Raw genomic sequence first — 22,059 nt, forward strand, 5'->3', positions numbered from 1 at the left:
AGCAAAGGGTAGAGTCTGTACACAGGAAACACCCGAGAGACCACAGAACCAATCTTGTAACCTGCTCCTGTGACATTAAACCTGTACAGGCCATACACCGTACAATAGGATCCAAGGAGAACAGCCCGAGGAGAATCAGGTTAGGAGAAATTTAAGAGATTGCTTAGATTGATATATTAACTTGCTATTCAAATATATATTCAGTCTTGATCAAAACAAAGGGGTAGAAGAAAATTCATACAATTGAAGTAACACTGTATCTGAGAATCTACATTGTTTATTTCATCAAGAAGTGCCCCCAAACCTAAAGTACAACATTTTAAAATCTACAACACAAAAATAGAAAATATTCAAAATGCACAGAAACACAAGTCACCTTTAATGTGATTAAAACGTCACATGAGATTTTTTGCAGTTAAGTAGCAATTAAGGATGTGCTTTACAACACTGTATAGATATCTGCAAGTTTCCTGTACAGGTAGGATCCTCATGCTTGTGCAAGTCGTTCTAGGACTCTTCGGTAATCTGAAACAAGCTGTTGGAAGCTCTCTTCTAACTGTTCACGTTGCAAGCTTAGGTCTATTTGGTTCAACTGATTAGTCATCTCCTCTGGTCTTAGACACCTTCTCATCTTGGCAAGTTCTCTCTGTTTTTTCTATGCAATCAAACAAATAGTAGTTTGAACACAACCAGTAATTATAAAGAATATGGTATTTCATTAAAATTTATTCCATTTCAGTATCTAGTTCTTTAAGATGTCCCTAATCCCAAGAGAAGCAGTAACAATGTTTGATTAGTAAATTTGTTCTATTAAAGGCTCATAGTTTCTCTATTGCCAATGAGGTAGTGAACGGAAGAATGGTTTCAAATTTTGTTCCAGGTAAGTCTAACAGTACACCCACTACTGAAGACGTGTGGCTTGAGAAACTTGACTGTAGAAATCTGACCAGGATATTTAGTCCTACATTGACATTAATTACACTGGTGTCCCATCTCATGACTGTTCAGCCAACTAATTTCCCTATAACTGACTATAAAAAATTAATTTTAAGTCTCCAGTACACAGAAAAGTTTCACAAATTCTTACAAATTATTCAAGTCACCAGGGACTAGCAGTAGCAGCACTGAAATGCAGTAAGATTATTTATAAGCATAAACATATTTGTACAGAAGATGATGAATTGTCCTTGCTCTGTGACATGTGATTTTTACCTGTTTCTTAAAAACACCTCAAAACACTTTTGTATTTTCTTTACCCAGATATACTTTTATACAGCTGATACTTATTTCTGAACTACTCAGTTCTTCAGGTACTTTCCATTCTTCAGTCTTCTCTTGCTTTGTAAAAGCAGAATATCATTCAACATTTCATTTAAAAAAATAAAAAAAGCATTATGTATGCCTGGTATCTTACCAATAAATCTTAGCAATACCTAGGGAATCAGATGTATTAAAACAACAAAATTTCACCAAATTAGTCTATTTCTAACTGTCTCAAAATCAAAGCCCTTCTGTGCTCTAATTTTACACTTATGAAGTATTTGTCTTCTTTCTGTGATTGATGCAGAGGGTCAGGAGGGAGGAGTGGAAACTACAGTAAACTGTAAATGAGTAAGACCAGAAAAACTTTTATAATCTCCCAAAGATTCCACAGATAGGCAAAGTTCAGTTCAGAAAAGGAGGTTCTGTACTTAAGTCCTAATGAGGCCTTCAGGAACATTTCTGGTCAATAATCAAGAAACCTTTCCTTGTTGAAAGGATGTGAAAAGCAGCACAGATGTTTAAATTTTAGATTCACATTAGCTCTATGTAGTCAAAATGAGTAAGATACTCAAAACATATGATGAGCTGCCCAAATGAAAACAGAAATGAGTACCATCTAGCCAAGCTTCTGTCACTAGAACAATTAAAGCTTTATTCTAGAATTAATTCAAAGTCTGCCTAATAAACAGGAGGTATCTGTTTAGGTTATAAACACTAGCTCTGAAAAAAGGGTGCTAGCTTTTAAATGCTCAATACATCTGATACTATAGCATTAGGCCATCTTTAAGTTCCAGATTACTGCTAAAAAGCAAACTCTCTTTGCATGTTTCAGACAACCAGTCATTTCAATATCTGCTTCCCCGCCAAATATACTACAAGCATATCCAGGTACACAAGATTCTGAAAACTACCATCAGTAACATTTTACCTGGGCAATTTCAAGAGGATGCTTTGGGAGCAAGTTGTTGGGCTGGGCAGAAAAGCATATTTTCTTCAAGTAGCAAACAAAGTATTACAATTAAGAAAAGCAGCGCAGCAGTGGTATTTACTTCCAACAGGGATGACAAGAAGAACAAAGACCTGATCAAGGAGACATATCTACCAGCACAGTTCACTAATAAATAGCAGAGTTCATCAGAAATGGAGAAGCTACAGTGAAACTGAAATTTCACAAGCTGCTCATCCTTTAAACTACCTTAGCGTGATGCCCTGCTCACTAATATACCAATTCTTTTATTTCCTATATAAGTACTACTTATACAGAGAGCAACACATCCTTTTGCATCAGTCATTCCAGTCTAGCGATGCCACATACATAAAGGTCTCAGTATCTTTAGCAACCGCCTCCTTGCTAATGTAACAACTTCAAGGGCAGCAGAGGTATTACATGTTTTCCCCCCTGAGGTTTCTGCATATAGTTTTTTTCACTGCTAATGTTAGCCAGGAAATAATTCTAATATGGAATACCATTTTTATTAAACGAAGGTAGTGTCAACTTAGACTTATTCTACATCTGTACAGCACTGTTGAAATGAAGCTATCCAACGGTTTATATAATAACGATACCAGTATTAGAGTATGCAGTAATATTCCTGATTATATGTTTATGAAGTTTGGTTCCCCCCACAAAATTACCCTCTCTATACTAAAAGAGAGTTTCATTACATTTCTGAAAAGTTTTTGAAAACAGCACTGGGACTAAAATTTAATTGTTTAAATGAGGGTATGAGTAAGCTATTTACTAAGTAGAGCTACCATAAACAAGATGACTATTTCAGAACATGAAATTTAAGATCAGGGAAAAAAAGGTGTTGGCTGCTTTAAGGATTCTTTTGAATCCACATTGAGATAACAAAAAAACTAAAAAAGCAATGTTCTAAAGTAGCAATATTGCATACTTAGCAATACAAAATCCATTCATTATCCATGCACTTATTGTGTGCAAAGGCTGAAGTGGAAACAGCTGCTAGAAGCACTAGAATTGAAGCTGCTTATGGAATTTTGGATTTTGCCTACAGGACCTCAGTTCTGAGTGAATGAATTGAAATCATGCATTAGTCATGAAAAACAGTTGCTGAAAAATCACCTTATTTGTAGTGGACACTGGGTGAAATCTAGCGAATGAGACAAGACACTCGTGAAAGAGAGCGTGTTTTGATTAAGGTCCTGCCACTCAGCATGACATAGAGTTATCACCAGATCAGATAGGTACTTAATACAATGCTGGCCTCTCATTTCTACTAACAGCCCCTGTAAGCCCAACATGATTACAAGCACATTTTTGTTATTTTGGTGTAACAGGGTAAATGCTGCTTTAGGAAGGCTTTCAAGCTAATCGAGGTACTCATCGTACCCTGTGTAGCTTTATATAGAGTATTTTGGGTTGCTTGGCAAGTACTTAACTGACAACAGTAGCTAACATGCTAGTTACAGCAATAAACCTAGATTTATTTGTGGCCTTTCTGACTCTTGACACAAGGGCTGATGCCTTGAGCCACTAGGATATTTTTTTTAAAATCTGTATCTCAAAAGGTAAGTTTATGCAACACAGACCAACCACACTGAAAATCCTAGGATGCATAATTAATAGGAACTAAGAAAATTACTTGGTCCTAAGTTTAGTACTTGCTTGAATTTTACTGCCAGTATTATTTGATATTCTATCTGCATGGAGTTCTATGTTGACATGACTTGATTACTTCTAGCAAGCTGTTTTCTTAAGACCTAGCAAAGAATTAGAACAGCAATCTAAACTATACCTAGTCTGCAGTGCAAACTTTACCTCTCCTCAAATTTCTGGCTTGTTGTTTTTAACCTCTTCAGTTAACTGACCATTTTCCCCCCCTTAAACCTACCTGGACATAATGCCACTTGTAGCTAGATAGAGTAAGCTTAATAGTAACCTCCTGCTGAAACTGGGCAGAAAACAGTCAGGAGCCAAACACATGATCTTCAGTGCTGCTAAGTACAAATGTCCTCTGCATCTGTATATATGTCAGTTGAACACTGCATAACTAATGGTAGTTGATTGGCAACATAATTGGCATCAACTACATTCATGGAAATGAAAGTAAAATCAAGTATAATTAGCCTTGAAATAAATTTTAAATGATACTTAAGTCATATACACCTTATAGGGCCCAATCAGTCTTCTTTTAACATCCAACCGATAGCTTCTGGACTGTTCTGCATCACCCATATTTGTTGCACGCAATCGGAGAATTTCATAAACTCGTCTTGTGTGTTGCTAATGAACAGAAAGGAGAATAAAAACCACATCTGAATAAAGAGGTCACTCAACAGAACTCCAAGTGAAGAAATACTGAAATATTAGAGTAATTCTTCATCTTATTAGAAGACAGGGACATGGACAAATCTGTCCTCCTATTTGGTGGGTTCAATGAATAAACATTTTTATTTTCACTTCAGAATCATTTTCTTCCATGCAGCCAGTGTCTGATCTTTCAAGTGCTGCACCAGCTGTAGAGGTACTTCAAGGACTTGCTCTAAGTGAACAGCAGAAAGTCCAGAAGCCAGAGTCCAAAAACACTTCTAAGAACAAGAACTGGAACTAGAGTGACATTAAGCAATACCAATCAGTATCCACTTGGCTAATTTTAATAATCCACATGTATCTACTGCCCTTCACAAGCCCCCCTGAAAGTTCTAAATATGAAAATGAAACAACAATATTTAAAGTTTTCTGTTTACTAGGGAAGAAAATTCAACAGTAAATGGAAAAACTGAAGTGCTTTTGGTATCAGAACCAGAAAGTACATCATCTAGGGAGAAAAAAAATTTATGTCAATACTATATTAGTATTAACTTGTATCTGTATGAAAACAGAATTTAATACAAAGTATTTTTTTGCTGAACAACAGAACAAAAATAAAGTGATTTGTATGCTACACTAGCACATGTTTATATAGTGTTAAAAAACCAAATGAAACTTATTTATCCTTTCAGGTTTAAAATATAGAAGGCTGCAGATGCAGTTTCCCTATATAAGCTGTACCATTTTCACGAACACATCTGAATATGGCTTCACAGTCCCCATCCCTCAAGGTTTAAAGTCTTCACTAAACCACATTCAAATAATTTTTAATTAAGCAACTCTGCTATTTCACTATCATACACAAAAATGAATATAATAACTTAAGATTACCAGCAAATTTAATTGCTCAATTTAACTCTTTAAGTATTTAGAGTTGCATTAGTAAGGTGTTTGCCACTTTAGCATTCTGCATTCCCAAAGCAACACTTATTTGCACAAATACTCTTGAAAGAAATCAAAACCATGTCAAATTCTATTTACAACAGAATTAGTAGGTAAAAAAGGCATTTATCTAAAACTATGAGCCATGTATCTCCAGATATATCCTTAAGAACTGTCAAATAAGCCACAGTGTGTAAATTCCATGTCTCCATCTCTAAGTTTAAATTGTATTGTACTAGTTTGATAAGAATATGTCCAACTACAACTGATTTAATACCTTATTTATTTTCAATTTTTGTTGAGCTTCCGTCACCATTTCTTGACTGAAACCTTGCATTAACTTTACTGGGGAAAAGCAAAGCAAATCTTGACAGAGCTTTACAAGAACAAAGTCTCTAAGCTTCACATAGTTCTCAGATGGATCTTCAGCTAGAAAGAATAAAAAAAGCTTATCAGAATTATTTGTTTTCTCATCTCTGGTATGTAATTACAAAGAACTATGGAAAACAACAGCAGACGCAGTATTCATCAGTATATAAACAGCTGTGCTTAATTAAGCACTGTTATCACAGGTTTAGATGTTTGACAGTAGACTCAAACAGGTCACAGAAACTTCTAATATTTTGTGTATGCAGTGCTGTACAGTATTATGAAACTGACTTGTTTAAACCCATTTAGTTCATTGGGAAAAGAAGACTAGTCTATAAACCCTCTTTCTTTTATCTTTAGTCTATTCTATATTTGACAGTGGTAGAACTACTAAACACAAACGAAAGGGAAAACGTGGGAAAAGATTGGTGAAAATATCCTACTGTATAGAAATAAACTAGCTGAAGTCATGTATTGACCAGGAGTTACTCTTTGTTAGGAAGGAAGGAAGGAAGAAAAAGGTATGAGGACCCAACAGACAAGATTATCCAAAATAAAAAGGCTGAAATGACCTAAGCAAAAGCTTAGATTTCAAGTTACTTAAAGACAGCATAGCTATCAAAACTGTTGCTTTAGAAAAAAACCACTGAAATTGAGAACTAGCCTCAGTTAACATCAACATGAGCCCATATGCAACTATTTAACGCACAAGGAAAATATGTACAACATTGTGAATGTATTTTCTTTTCCTTGCTTTAGACAAGCTCACTACAAAGAAGTAGCAGGGCCATGCTTCCCTTTCAACAGTCATTTTTATGGGAGCTAGCACTGTGGAGTTTATTGCTAACCAGGTTATATCCCAGCTGTATTTTCCTTTAGTTTTGAGGTACACTGTAAATAGTTAAAATTTGCAGTTTCAGGATGATCAAAAGCAAAACAAAGTTACCAAGAAAGACTAGGATAGAAGCTTTTGCTGCATGTATGTGGCACCGCACAACTAACAATTTATTTTTTGGGTTGGGTTAAAATGTATTGTGCATAATCTTGCACGGCAAGCCTTATAGCATTTATTCTGCAAAATCGATTGGAGAAGTGCCCTAAGCTAAATTGATTCATTCTTTTGCACTCACATTAGTTAAAAGAAGAATGAGGCAGTTTCTGTCCAGTAAGCACTATCAGCATATTTTTTTGCTTGTGTCAGGATGACAAGGTTTAAGCCGAACAAAATATTTGTTGCAAATGTGAAATTCAGAAGTAATTTTAATTTGTAAATAATTAGCTTTTTCAAAGAGATTAACTAGATCATCATTTCCTCTTTCCAGAAAGGTTAAATGCTTTATTTCACAATTTTAGATGATATGTAACTAAATATCCTGGCTATATTGAGATTGTCCAAGCCAAATGTCCCCCTCAAAAAGGACAATAAATAATTCTGTAAGAGCCTTAACTTTCATAACTTGAGTGCTATATAGAATATTGCAAGCTTTCTCCTGCTTCATTCCATAAAAATTGAACCCTATTTTAGTACAGATTTACTGTTGGCTACAACCCTGCACTTAAGGCACTGAGCCATGAACATGTCATAGGATTTATGCAGTACCATGCTAAGACTTTGTTCATCCTCAATTATAAAAGCTACGTAAAGGCTTGTACTATTAAAAGGAAAAAGTAAATAAATACATGATGCACATGAGTTCTTGTTGCATAAACTAAGTTATACTTTCTTAGGTTCCCACAAACTGGATTGAAATGACGAGGTGGATTACTTTATGATGATCTTGCAACAACACATTATGAAAGTAAGTGGTCTATTGGATTTCAATTAGAATGGAGAGTTATTTCTAACCAAGATGAGACTACACACAGAATTGAATGGTCAATGTGTTTGAACTGCATTTCTTCCTACATTAGACTTGAAACCACAGGACTGATGTCATGCTTATGGCAATTTTAATGTTATTTTTCTTATGCACATGGACCCTTTACCTGCCATTTCCACAATCTTTTATTTTTAGATATTTGCGCACACACACCTAATATCATGGATACCTTCAGCCAGAAATACGTGCTCCTAGAGCACAAGTTCTCTACAGACTTTTACTGTCTGTAAAATTTCAGTTTGCACACTAATCTTAATATGCTATTTTAGTTAGGTGTGTTGTGTCCCCCCTCAAGTTTGAGTTTTGGCTAATGGGGTAAGTTGAACAAGGAATTTGACAGAGCTTGATCTCTTGGCAAACTCAGCTGTGTCTCTCACAATAAAATAGTTAATTAGCTGGTAATCCATTCACGCTAGGGATTGAATTTTCCTGGTGTGCTGTTCTCTGAGTAAAGTATTTAAGAAGCTACATTATATACACTTCTGTAAACCAGGGTACCATTAATCCTGAACTGAGCAGAAGCTAAATCTTCAAAAGGCTTTAAATTCAGACAAATGGACATAAAATTAGCTTGTGGGTTAACAACCTGTGAAAGCTGCTTATTAAAAATTTAACACAAACCTGTTATATCAAGTACTGTAGGAGAAGACATATAGTATCTATGAACTGTTTCAAGCATCTGAGCACCATGGCCTTCTCCTTGGAATGGTGGCAAGATCAGCATCTGGCTACAGACAAAGGAATGCCTTTTCAGTTCAAATGCAAGCATTTGCAAACATAATGCAAAGTCTTAAAAATAAAATGATATTTCATTTTAGATTAAGGTGCATGCCATCTTCACGTTAAAATGTAATTTTTAACGGAATCTTAAAATTGTTAGATATTCAAAACTTGTGATTCCCTCTCCTTCAAGAAGGGAACAATGAAATAAATCAGTGCATAGACAGCTAATAATGGGGATTTTTTTAAACAAATCAACACTATTATAAACAAGTATTGGGAACTTCAGCAGTTCCCTCTTCTGAAATAAAAGGCAAGGCACGAGTTACACCGCCAATTACCTTACACGTGGCCGGGTTTTGTCTGGGTACACATAGTAATTATAGACTGTCATGTAGCCTACGGTCGCAAAGAGCGTAGCTCCATCCTTATTATACTTCTCAAATCTGCAGATAAAACAGAAAGCCAAGCAGGTCAATTACAGTCGCGCTCCCATGCAGTGTCCATTTTCTTTTCCATTCTCCAACTGAATTTTCAGTGTCAGCAAGCTACTCTGTGAGGGCCCAATGGGTACACCTGCTATGTTCTGAATGTACAATTCACTTAATTGGTGTGCAGCAACTTGGATAAATCAGACCTCTTTACAGCACTTCAGTGCACTTGCCTATTATAAAGATGAATAGGTGGCAAGTAAAAGAAAACACAGGCAAAGCTCATTTTACTGTTTAAGCCTACATTCAGGGCTCTAACGGACAACAGCATTTAATTCAGCTCTATTCTCAAGCTTTCCCAAAGCATAATGGAGGAAAACTCAAGCCTCACAAACAATAGTTTTTCTTTCCTGGGAAAAATATCATTATACTGCTCCAATAATTGGCCAGCCACAATTAAAATGCAGGCTTTGTGGAGGTAATAAGGTCCACTGTTGCTTTAGAACTGTACTTACACTAGAAAGTAGTTCCATCTTTCATCATCTACATCAATAAAGCTAGCAGTTTCAATAAACCACATCAAGAACGTCTGAAGCCTTTCATGATATTCTCGAAAGCCTGGACATGTCATGTCAGCCTAGGGAAAAAGCCAGGAGAAGTCAGGTGAAACCTATCACAGATGCAAGAGGAAAAAAATATGCAAAACCTAATTAAATTCTCTGACATAAAAAAGCATGTTGATGATTAATAAATGGGTAAAATTATAGTATTTACATATTATAGTTGCATCACTACAGAAGGTGCATTTCTGCAAAATAAAATTTAATTTGGTCGCTCAAAACCAGAAGTTTAACTTAAGTTTTCATACCTTGTAAATCTGGTATGTTATATCTTCACCAGCTTCCTCATTATGGATAGAATATGTGTGTAGCAGCACTCCAAAGGGCTTGAAGTTGACCTCCTTCTCCAGCAGAGACACAAAGTCATCAGTGTTTGTGCAAAAACCAGGCGGAATGATTTCTCTAATTTTACTTTCAACATCATCTGCCTGGAGATTACAAAAAGGGGAAGGATCAGTGGAAGATTAGAAAAAGACAGCATTGATGTCACTGTTGTGCTTAAGAAATGAATGTATGAGACATACTGTTATCTACCAGTAATTTAAAGAAAAAAAAAAGGGAAGAAAAAGAAAAAAAGAAAAAGCAAGCATTCTTGTTGTTCATTCATGCCACAATCCAGCCATTGTAAGCATCAGAAGGCTCTTGGTTACAGCCTAAGTTCATGAACATTTTTATGTTTAGAGATTGTTATATTTGTCCAAGTTTGACTAAGAGCGTTGATAGCTACTCTCTAAGTGCAGCATGTTCAGAAACCAAGACTTTCCAGACACCAACTCATGAAGACTATGCTATGCTACATAGCCTTGTAGAACTCAGGTTCCCAAACAAGCAGCTTACAAGAGGTATTAGGTGATGCAGAACTAAGTAGAGAAAAAGGGATAAAGATCAAAAACAGTAGCTCCCAAATAGGAAAGTGACAGCTAGCACACTCTTGCATTCTTATGGCCCCCTGCTTGAAATGCCTGTCTATAGAATCAGCTGCAAAACACAGTACAAACTCTGACAACCACATCCTGCATTCTAATAAAAGAAAGTTTTGAAAACAAAGTTTGACATAAAATAGTACAACTTATGAATACTGTCAGCAAATCTGACCTGTAGTCTAACATACTGTGGAAGACAAAATATTCTGACACCAAAATTTAATTCAGAGATTACTCTTTTCAGATAACCAAAGTTAGAGACCATCAGCTGAGCAGACTTCATAATCCTTTTCAGACCCCCAAAAGACCACTTGATTGAATACATTTACTACTTCTTTTTAACCATGAATATTTGATGAAGCTTCACAATAACGTATTACTGCTTCTCACCAGGCAATAAAACTTAATGAATTGGTCTCAACTTAACAAAACCATACTCCTCAATACAACCCCTAAAAGCCTGACATTACATTCAACAAAATGAGCTTACATTCAATTCAAACTTTCTTCTGGACAATGAATCCAGGTTTTTACTTAATGGAGTTTGCCGTGAGTTCAGCTGTAATGTTTGTATTGTATCTATTTCCACAAGGACGGACACAAGAACACTTTGTGTTAACTTACTAAGCAGCTCTTTCACACCGTTTACATGCATGATGGGTATTAGTTCAAAACCAAGACCCTTGCTACTTAGCATTCAAAACAGGGAAATTAAGATGCTTAGAACAAAATACACTACAAAAGGCTAATACAACATGCTACTAATTCCTGTCCTTTCAACCATGGGTCCTTAAGCAGAAGCAATGCACCTGCAAATGAATAGCACTTTATCATTCAGTTACATTTTTAGTGCAGAAAAAGATAGATTTAGTTCAGCACAAACAAGTTTTATTCTTAATGGTTTGGTACTACCAACATCTATATTTATATTTAGAGAGAGAGCTATTAAGCAGTTAAAATACAGCTCTGCAATACCTGGTGTAAGAACTCAGTTAAAACACGTACAATCTTTACAATCATTTCATTCTCAAAACAAAGATAATTTGTTGGAGCCTTTGCTATTCTTCATAAACCAGTATTAGCTAAAACACATTTTCTTTACACTTATTTAAGGGCATTACACAAAACCAGCCACTTATTCGGAATCAATGAACTACATTAAAAAAGGTGGTTTTATGAAACAAATTGGAAATGCTTTTTTTTTAAATTGTGCAAATGCATTGTTTACACAGATCTTAAGTCTGCATTACTGACAGAGCTGTAGGAAACCACAACTAAGAATCCAGAGCGACTTGCATTTTATATAGCTGAATAAGCACGTAAAAATAATCTAGAATTAAAGCAGTATTTCCAAGCAACAGTACAATAACTCAGACTATGTGGATGACATCTAAAAAGGGTGAATATACAGTAAGAAGTACTTATACATAATGTTTAAGTAATTTTGCTTCTCCTCACATTTGTAAGTTTCTTCACTAGTGGTGAGAAGGAAGCCAAACTGTGACCTGCTCAAAGCCTGTAAGGTAACACATCCATCACTGGCTGCCACCACAGAAAAGTCTTGCTTTCAATACAATAGAAGGAATTAAAACATGACAGCGGCTTAGCAAATAAAGCACTGGCTAATACATCTCAGTTCTGTATGACCACAACATATTTTCACCTATTGTCTCCTAAAAATTCTCTCCCCTTGGAATGGCGTCTGACACAAGAAACTATAGTCTTTAATGACTTTTACAGTTAACAGCATCTCTCCTCCTTAGAGACCAAATCCCAGAATCCCCAGTTTGAGCAGTGGCAGAAGTTTAAGCCATGCAATTTTCAGCTAGTAAGACCTGGAATACTGTAATCTTGATATATCAACCACCTAGAAAAGAATTTATTTCATTAATACCTGGACTTTTTAATGGACACATTCATTACTTAGCAGGTCCTTTCCAAACGTTTCTCTCTCAGGTGCCCATAATCCAAGGAGCTACCTAAATGTGTTTACTGCCTTTCCTTGTTCATTTCTTTGATATTGGTGAAAGGTTAATTTCTTTTATCAGAGCAAGATACTCGTATGGATGCACACAAGTTTCTCTTCAGAAGAACAATCCTGTTGACTACTGCAGCAATGTTTAACATAGGCAAAGCCACTTACAATAAAGCATGCAAAAACCTGAAGTAAGCCAGCCATGAGTTGTTGAGCTTATGGTTCATGTAAGTGCTGCCTGTAATGTATGACCTTCACAATCAGAATCATGTGAGGTGATGACAAAGAGTCTGGTATAGGCTTCTAACTACACTTGATTTGTAGTAGGCCTGCTTAAGTGTGTAATGTCTCTTTGTACATAACATTTAACTCTGGGTAGTTTTAATACAGAAATTATTCTTGTACTAATAGGCAGCTATGACATTTGCACAGCATGTAGATGCTGTTTCAAAGTGATTTAATTTAAAATAACTATAGAAGCATATTTGAAAGTTGGATTTCTCTAAAAATTGCATGCACATATTTCAGTGGGGAGCAATGGAGCAATCAGCAGTATTACACTAAAAAAGCACCAAACATTGAAAGAATACTTTTCAATTAACTTTTGTAGAAAGCAAATGTATAGACTAGCTGCAAAGCAAGATGCAAAGTTTAGTGAAATAAAACTTTACCCCTACCCCATCATAAAACACAGATGAAAAGGAAGATACTGGAACAGCTGCAAATCTCAAAGCAGCAAGCAACTCACAGGTCATTGCTATTAATATTTACACTGGAAGAAAGCAGTTTCTCTTCAGTTATTTGAAAGAATCAACTCAATTCAAGGGATAAATTCTGTCTACTTTCACTAAATGAAGTGCGAACTTCTGTTCAAAACATGATCATACTTTGCTGAGCCTTCCCCAATAATATCTTCTTAAAGATGGACCTAAACCATGTTAAGATGCATAAATATGACTGGAGTTCTGCCTTTTGACATTTCAGGATAGTATCACTTCCTCATGTTCAAAAAGATCTTGGAGGAAAAAAAAATAGTGGCATTGGGATGAATATTTCTGTCAGTCCCTAGCAGAGATAGTAGCAGCTGCTTTAGAGATAATGCTCAATATTACAGAATAAAATCACCTGCTGTTGAATGGGCTTGTATGGGTACTTGGATAAAAAATCCTAAGATGTGAATAACTTCATGGAGCACTAATACCAACTTACTTGTAACCAGTTATAGTAAAGGCAGAAACTGCTGTCCTTTCCTAAACCCCATCTATTCACAGCACAAGATTATCTGTCATGTGTGGCAGATAGTCTGCATCCTAGTATAATTATCATCAAGGAGCAAATAGTTAATTTAGAAAAATAAATGTTAATATGCATTCAAATCAACATCCTGCTGTAATGACAGCTTATGTTTCAACCCCTGCAAATGCCTGTCTTTGGGTGGTTAAACTGATGGCAAATACAAATGCAGAAAGATTGACTACAGCCGTATCCTTTTTCCTACGTATGTTTAGATGTAGCAATACAAGCAGCTTATTTGAATGTACAGTGCTAGTAACACTAAGGGAAGCACAGGGAAAGCAACCACATCCTTCCCCTTCAGTCAAAGCACGTAAATGCTCTGGAAAGCATACAGAAGTGTTGCTCAAAAAAGATCTTTTTTGTCCCCATCTTAATCCCTTAAGGAATTGGAGGAAAAATTCAGTAGAGGAAACAGGGCTTGAAAAAAAGCAACCATTCTGAGAAATCAAAAAAGTTGCAGTGTGCATAGGGCAAGACTGACCTTGTTTAGACCTCCAGGTAACTAAATTGGGTTTGCCATTTGTACGGAAAACAGACAAAGTAAAAAGCTGCTATGGTGCAGATTCCTGTTCTGACTGTTTTGAAATTATACCAGTGAAAGGTTGGACCATTTGATTTTAATATGTTTACTACATTGCCAACAGCCTTTCCTTTTTTTTCCTTATTTCCCAAAAAAACCTTCGTAAGATTGAAGAGCATGACCTTTCACTCCTGAGACATGTTGCTCCAGCCTCCAAAGTATTTAAGACATATCCAGGATCTTAGCCTGTTGAACTGAATATAATCAGGATGAGGAAGGACAAATCTTTAAAATTAATTTAATGAATTAATTCCAATGTATTTCTCCTTTGAAAATAGGCCTTTCCTTGCAATTATTTAAATAAACTCCAATGAATGTGAAATTACTAACTTAAATACAGCCTGAAGTCATATTCAGAGAGCACATAAACAGCAGGAGCGGAAAAAAAAAGAAAAGCTCTTCTACAAGTATTCTGTAAGCTTAGAAAACCTGCAGGAAAAAGAAAAACCAAACAAACAAAAACCCTGCAGGTAATTGTATTATCACATTCCTTTAAGTAAGATGTAAAACATACATGACACCCATGCAGAACTTCACAATCTGTTTTCTGCCTTACTTTATCTCCACATGTAGAGAGACACAGTCAAGCCTACTATCTCACGAAGTGCTTACAGAAACCTCCTTTTCCTTCTCACTGAATTCTCTCAATCATAAACTCCACCAATGCTAGTCCTCCTCCTGGTCACAGTTAATATGAAAATATAGACATGCCAAGTTGAGGTTTATTTTGTGGAACTGGCTTTGGTATCAGCTCCTGATATCTGACTGTTCTGTTTGACACAATTTTGGTTGTAAAATCTGTAGATGAAGTTCAAAGCTTTTTGTTAGCTTAGCAAAAGGAAGCTTTGTTTGTTTGCTTTTAATGTAAATCTAGGTGAGCTAAATCTAAACCTAGAACTTCTGTCCCTACCAAAGTAAACCTTATCAATGTTATGTTAAAGACAGAAGCAGACCTGCACTTACCTCCACACAGTCAAACTTCTCATTTACTTTCGAGGTGTATTCAATGCGGAAGAGCGTTGACAGGTTTCCAGCAATATAATACAAGAGGATCTTCAGTCCCTTGTAGCCAAAAGCAACTTCACTGAGAAAGGAGAAAATAACAACCAGGAACTCTATACATAATAAACATTCACAAGACAGTGGTTTTATTTCATGTGACATTCACATAATCCTTCCCAGTAAGGTAAAGTAAGCTAATAGGAAAAGGGAGTCAAACTGGATGTGCACTGTCTAGACAGAGATCATGCCTTACACTGCTTGTACTGTTTCGCTCCTTTAATGGAAATATTCTAAACTCAGCAAGGCAGTGACTGTGTCCTTACTGTAATAGCTCAGGAGAGAATGCCTGGAACAGCTAATGCTGTGTTTATACTTTTTCAACAGCTTTAACTCATTAACAGTTATTTACGTTAATTGATCACTAGCATTTATTAAAAATTACTTTGCAGTGTAGTATAATATTTTGGAATAAACTACTTCAATTTATAGCGTACGAAGCACAGATAACCAGGTGTAGCAATATGTAGACAGCTTTTAGTTGACAGTTTCTATTTAGTTATCCAATCTAACCAGAAATTAGTATATGCAAAAAAAGTATAGAATAAAAAAGCCTTTTTTATACTTTGAAAATATGAGCTGCCTGAACACAAACCCCATACTCTTATGAAGAAGAGACAATTTCTTTTCTGAAAAAAAATCTGCATAAAACAGTAATGTTCACAAAGAAACAGGCCAATTTTTTTGCTATTTTAAAGCATAGCTAAAACTTTTTTTTACTGGGATTTTTCTTCTATGGTAGTACATTCATAATTTAAAATTTGAAATATAAGTGCCTGAACAAGAATTTGCTTGTTAGCTAAACTAACAGATCGGAGAGTTCTCTGATTACTAAAATTATAATTATTGTCAATGATAGGTGCAGTTGATGTGCAATAGTGTAACTAATTTATGACATTTAATATAGGTAGTTCATCCTAATTGGAGTACTTAGAATGCTTTCAAAAGAAAATTGAAATTAAGACACATAACTACTTAAAGAAGTCCACAGAAACATGCAGCTGAATTTTCCTCAATATTTTTTTGTTGTTATTGTTGGGTTTTTTTAAACTATGCCCAGATTGTTGAATATCACTCTACTGAAAATAATAAATGACACCAGCACCAATTAATTCAGTATACTCAAAATAAAAGAAAAAATACTTTTCTACCTACACTTCAGGAGAGACTTTGATACCAGCATTCTCCTGGAGAAACTGGCTGCTCGTGGCCTGGACAGGTGTACTCTTCACTGTCTGGATGGCCACGCCCAAAGAGCAGTGGGGAATGGAGTCAAATCCAGCAGGCAGCTGATCCCCTGTGGTGTTCCCCAGGGCTCAGTGTTGGGGTCAGCCCTGTTTAATGTCTTTATCAGTGACCTGAATGCTCACTAAGCCAGACAGCAGACAACACTAGGCTGGACAGGAGTGTTATCTGCTGGACTTGGGTCACAATGACAAGTAACAGACTTGGGGAAGAGCAGCTGGAAAGCAGCCCAGTGGAAAAGGAGCTGGGGGTGCTGGTCGACAATTGACTGAACATGAGCCAGTGCGTGCCCAGGTGGCCACGAAGGCCAGTGGCATCCTGGCCTGCATCAGCAAGTGTAGCAGCAGCATCAGGGCAGCACTTCTTCCCTGGCACTCGGTATTAGCAAGATTTCTTGGTTTTTAATGATTTAAAAGCAACTTTCTTCCTCAGGACCTATTAATTTGAATCTGGAAACTTTAACTTACTCATCTCCAAACACTTGATGGCTATACTCAGGATTAAATGTTGTGTTGTCATCCTCCAAATCCTCAGGAAAGCGAACTGAGAAAAAAAAAAAGAGCATGACCAAATCGCCATCTTCCATTTGTTTATCCACATCGTTTTATGTCCTGCTAGCTGTTCATGGACATTTCCACTAGTCAGACAACTTCAATTAAGAAACTATGTTAGGGTGGCATAGAAATGAAATCAAGGCATCCTGTACAACTTAGATGCATGTTATTTGATCTGAGAATATCAAATCATTAATCAAACTAGAACTGAGAAATTGACACAGATGTATACATGTATATATTTTATAGGACGGTACTAAAATACTTCAGTATCATTTGTACAATATTTAAAAAGTGGTATTACCTAGCTTCAGCTGAATTGCTTCATTTGTATTACACTTGTATTCAGCCAACTTCTTCTCCATAGCAGTAAGTCCTGAAAAAAAAGGGTTTTTTTTGACAGTTGAGGTGTTCAGTCTGTCACTATTACTCAGACTCTATCTTAGAAAAAGAGTCATAAACCAAGAAAAAATACACAACACAAAACTGCTGAACAAAATTTTAAAAAGCTACAATATGTCACAATACATCAATACAGAGAATAGAGATCTATCCCATGCAGTTTTCTTGAACTAGAAAGCATACAAGTATCTCTTTTTAGTTGCTGAGAATTAAAGTCATTACCATAAAAATATTAAGTATTCAGTTATTACGAATTAAACATATATTTAAAGATATAAGTAACAAAATACGAATTCAGTCTAACATGTTATTTAAGTAATGTGTCAGGATAATTCAAGTATTTGCATTAAGTCATTTTCATAAACAGGTGTACATCAACTACAGTGGCACGTATACCACTAGCAATTATTTAGCCAGCACTCCTCTTCCAGAGCGGAAGTGGAAGAAAAATGCACATAAACTACATTTAGTCTGTTTTCCACAGCATAATCCAGGAGAGAAGACATGTTTCACTTCAGGTATGTTCCAAATGCTTTACAAGCATAGCTCCCCTTCATTCTAAAAGTATCCTAAGAAAGTTCTTCTGTATCTTACTTCAGGTAGGAAACTTTAAGTAAAAACATTTTCGTGTTTTCTACTCCCTGTCCACCCCCAGCAAACTCGTGGACGTGGACACGGCCATACACTCTGGTTTAACACTACCAGACCGTGGGGGCCGTGAGGCCGAGGACAGCAGCAGCAGCAAGACCATCAGAGCCGGGGGGCAGAGTCAGCCGCGCTCCCCACCCTCACGCCCCATTCCCCCTCCACCCGCGCTCACCGCCGTCCGTCGGCCCCGAACTCGTACTCTCCTGCCCTGCCCCGCGCCCCGGTCACAGCGCTCCCCCCGAGGTCCTACTGCCCCTCACAGCGAGGCGCCGACAGCGCCCGCTCCCCGAGCGGCCGGGCCCGGCCGGGACTCACCCGCCATGTCCGAGCCCCCGCGCACAGCGAATCAACCCGCGCGCCCGCCCGGCGGAAATGAGCGCCCGCGCCCGAGCGCTTCCGCTTCCGCCCGCCGAAACCCGGCGGGGAGCCAATGGCTGGCCCGTGCGGCGCGCGCAGCCCGCGCGCATGCCCAGCGCTGCCTCGAGCCTCGCGCTCGCTCGCGCGGCCGGCTCCGCCCCGCTCCTCCGGGAACGCGGGCCGGCTGGCGCGCGTGCGCAGTGGCGCTGCCACGTGGGGTAGCTCCGCGCTGACGGAGCGCGTCGCGTCCGCGGTGCCGCTGGCCTTGTCCGGCCCCGAGCGCCGGACTGACTGAGCGTTCCCCTGGCTCGGCAGCGGCCTTCAGAGTGGCTCCGCTCCTTCTTCACGCATAGACCTCGTTGCTCATTGCTGCAGTTATGCTTTAGCCGAGCAAACAACTGGAGCTTTGTCTTTAGTAAAGAGGAAAAAAAAGCTATATGCTGAACCGCTTGCTACAGCCGCTGTGGGAAGGACCATGGGGATTTCTGCAATTTTCTTTTAAAGGCCTGGCTTTTGATGCACATTGTTACTCTGTGTGCTGGTTTGGGCTGGGGTAGAATTACTCTTCACAGTGCCTTTTATGGGGGTGTTGGATTCGATCTTTGAGGGTCCCTTCCAACTCAGCTTATCCTGTGATTCTGTGATTTGTGCTGAACACAGGGTGGATAATGCAGAGATGTTTTTGTTACTGCTGAGCAGGGCTTACATAGAGCCAAGGCATTTTCTGCTTTTTGTACTGCCGTGCTGGTAAGGATGATGGGGCTGCATGGGAGGTTGGGAAGAGATGCAGCCGGGACAGGTGTCCCCAAGTGACAAAGGGATATTCTAGACCTTTAGGCATCATGCTCTGTATATAACGTGGGAAGAAGAAGGAAGAAGGGAGAGGATGTTTGGGGTGATAGCATTTGTCTTCCTACAGGTGAAGCCCTGCCCTCTTGCAGATGGCTGATCGCTTTCCTGCCCATGGGAAACAGTGAATTAATTCCTTGTTTTGCTTTGTTTGTATGCGTGGCTTTTGCTTTCCGTATTAAACTGTATCTCAACCCACGAGTTTTCTACTTTTTACCCTTCCAATTCTCTTGCCAATCCTGCTGGTGGGGGAATGAGTGACTGGAGTGACTGCGTGGGGCTTGGCTGCTGGCTGGGGTTAAACCAGGACACTGCAGCTAGCATATATATATATGGATTTGCTGAACAAGATGCTTGGGTGGTCAGATGGTTACCAAATAAGATTTCTAGCAAAACTTTTCCTGCTGTCAGCTGGGACATAGGCATATACGTAGTATGCGAACTCTAATTTATATGCAGAAGGTTCTTGTGGACATGTGACTGAAGAAAGTTGTACTCCAGAGAAGAGTTGTTTTAAACTTGAGTCTTTTAAACTTTTAAACTTGTTTCATGACTATCGTTATAAACTACCAGCTACTGTATTGTAGTTTAATATCTCACTGTGTTATTTGAGGAGTACCAGAATCTGCCCTTTCTATGTTTTCCAGTGGCATGTAATAAAAGACACTTCTTTGGGCCCTTGAAATAGCACAGCAAGACAAAACATGCAGTATTATTTAAGTCAGATTTTATAAGCACTTACTGTGACTGAACTGTTGAAACAAAGTATAAACTTACCCTTTCTTAAGGCTTTGACCTGCATGCTGTTAATTTTGAAGTATGAAGTATGTGTGTGCATATAAGACCCTGTCAGAAGTTATTGAATTCCAGCCAGATTTTGGCCCTATGGTTGTACGTTTGAAATACGGAGCTACAGCCAATTTGCAGCCAAGCTGCCAGAACATTAGTCTATGAACAGTTTCGGCACTTGAAACCAACAGGTACAGCTTTGCTGACCGTCAGGGGCTGCATCTGTTACGCCAGAAATGAGATTCAGCAGCATTTTAAAAGGCTCCGTTTTGCACTGTGGAGGTGCTACCAGCAACCCCCCAACAAGGACCCACACCCGCGCCGCCGGTGTTTTGGAGGGGGGCGGACGCGGCCCCCACCCGGCGCTACCGGGCTGGGGCGGGGCGGGGCGGGGCAGGGCAGGGCGCTCACCCCACAGCGCTGCGCTGAAGTGGTGGCTGCTGCTGCGGCGGCGCGGCGGGCGGGCGGCTCCTCCTCCTCCTCCTCCTCGGCGGGCGCAGTATGGCGGTCAAGGTGACTCTCTGGCTCCGTCCCTGGTGGCAGGAGGAGCCGGGGGGATCCTGCGCGGGGCCGGGGGCAGGCGGGGGGAGGCGGCCGCCGCCGCTGCGGGATTCCCGCGGGGCCGGGGAATGGCGCCGACGGGGGCGGTGATGGCGGGGCGGCCCCGGGGGAGCGGCGGCGCTGCTCACGCTGCCCCGCCCGCCGGAGTGCCCCGGGGGGCGCGGGCCGGGGTCCCCGGGGCGGTGCTGGCGGTGCTGGCGGTGCTGGCGGTGCTGGTTGTCGCGTGGGGCCGGGGCGCCGCGCCTGTCGCAGGCAGCCCGGTGCTGACAGCTGTCACCGGCGCGGAACCCATGCCGTCCCGCGGCAGCACGGCGCGGTCATGGTTGAGGTTGGGCCTGCCGGTCTGACAGGAGACCCCCTAATGCAACCTTTGGCTGGCGCAGTGGGTTTTGTCTGCGGTCTTGACAGTAGCCTGACTAAGCGAACCATTAATTTGCTTGTGTTTACAGGTGCATTTAAGCAAAAGAGCGGATCCTGCTGAACTCCGAAATATTTTTTTGCAGGTAAAAAGATCTAATGTCATTTGAGTGACAGACTTCTGGGTTTTGCCCTTCCAGCAGTTTGCCATGGCATCAAACGCGTGGTGTGCTGGTGGGACACTTAAAAGTTCACTTTGCGGGCAGAGCGTATTGAAGGGACTGTCAGGCGTTGAGGAGAAAACTGCTGCTGGCACAAATCGTGATAACTATTCCCAAATTATAATATTAAATAATTTTCTGAACTGTTTTCTAGTTTTCTATAAAACAAATATTTATGACCAAGTATTGTTTTTTTTTTTTAAATGCACCTTTGCAGAATTCAAAAAAATTCTTCTTTCATGACTGTATGTTTTGTCCTTAGGATTTATATGTGTTCTTATGAATGGAACTGCTGGCAATGTTTTTAGAACTTAAAATTAATTTCTTAAGATTTATATATTTTGTAATATTAACCTTTGCAGGGCCTTAGAATTAACATATATAAATAACGGTATGAAGGTTTTTCCACTCCTTAGTTCCAGTAAAGCATGATCAGAAAGGAAAATCCAGTCAATCCTAAAACTTTGATAATAAAGTTTGAATCAGGCATATGGAATAAGAAGAACAAGAACTATGTTTTAGGTCCGTAGTTGGGCCACTGATATTTCAAAATGACTGAAACGTCTTTTTTCCCCTAATGTTGAGTGTTACACAGTATATTCAAAAAGCTTTTCTCTATTAAAAAAATTAAGAGTATAAAATTAGAGCTAATACTGTAAATAATAAAGTCCATTATTTAACTTTTTATATGTATCTTCTGGTTCTACTATACCATCTGACAGTTTCCATATATGATAAGTAGTC

General features: G+C 38.8%; 2 protein-coding genes across 2 annotated transcripts in view; one reads left to right on the top strand and one right to left on the bottom strand.

The window, feature by feature from the left end:
- Window positions 1–259: 259 nt before the first annotated feature.
- Window positions 260–18,546, bottom strand: HAT1 (histone acetyltransferase 1). The gene is made up of 11 exons (XM_082284963.1): window positions 18,497–18,546; window positions 17,436–17,507; window positions 17,045–17,120; window positions 15,237–15,357; window positions 9,748–9,927; window positions 9,395–9,516; window positions 8,790–8,894; window positions 8,350–8,456; window positions 5,757–5,908; window positions 4,394–4,510; window positions 260–655 (listed from the first exon to the last, which is right to left on the bottom strand). The coding sequence occupies exons 1-11, from the start codon at window positions 18,501–18,503 to the stop codon at window positions 488–490; spliced, it is 1,227 nt and encodes a 408-aa protein (XP_082141089.1). The 5' UTR covers window positions 18,504–18,546; the 3' UTR covers window positions 260–487.
- Window positions 18,547–20,584: 2,038 nt separating this feature from the next.
- Window positions 20,585–22,059, top strand: part of SLC25A12 (solute carrier family 25 member 12) — a 46,533-nt gene continuing 45,058 nt past the window's right edge. The window contains exons 1-2 of the mRNA XM_082285149.1: window positions 20,585–20,689; window positions 21,187–21,240. Of these exons, the coding sequence (XP_082141275.1) occupies window positions 20,678–20,689; window positions 21,187–21,240 (66 nt within the window). The 5' untranslated portion in view covers window positions 20,585–20,677. The remainder of the gene's footprint in view (window positions 20,690–21,186; window positions 21,241–22,059) is intronic.

This window comes from Coloeus monedula (assembly GCF_965178545.1).
Source record: "Coloeus monedula genome assembly, chromosome: 7".
In the NCBI taxonomy this organism is placed as follows: domain Eukaryota; kingdom Metazoa; phylum Chordata; class Aves; order Passeriformes; family Corvidae; genus Coloeus; species Coloeus monedula.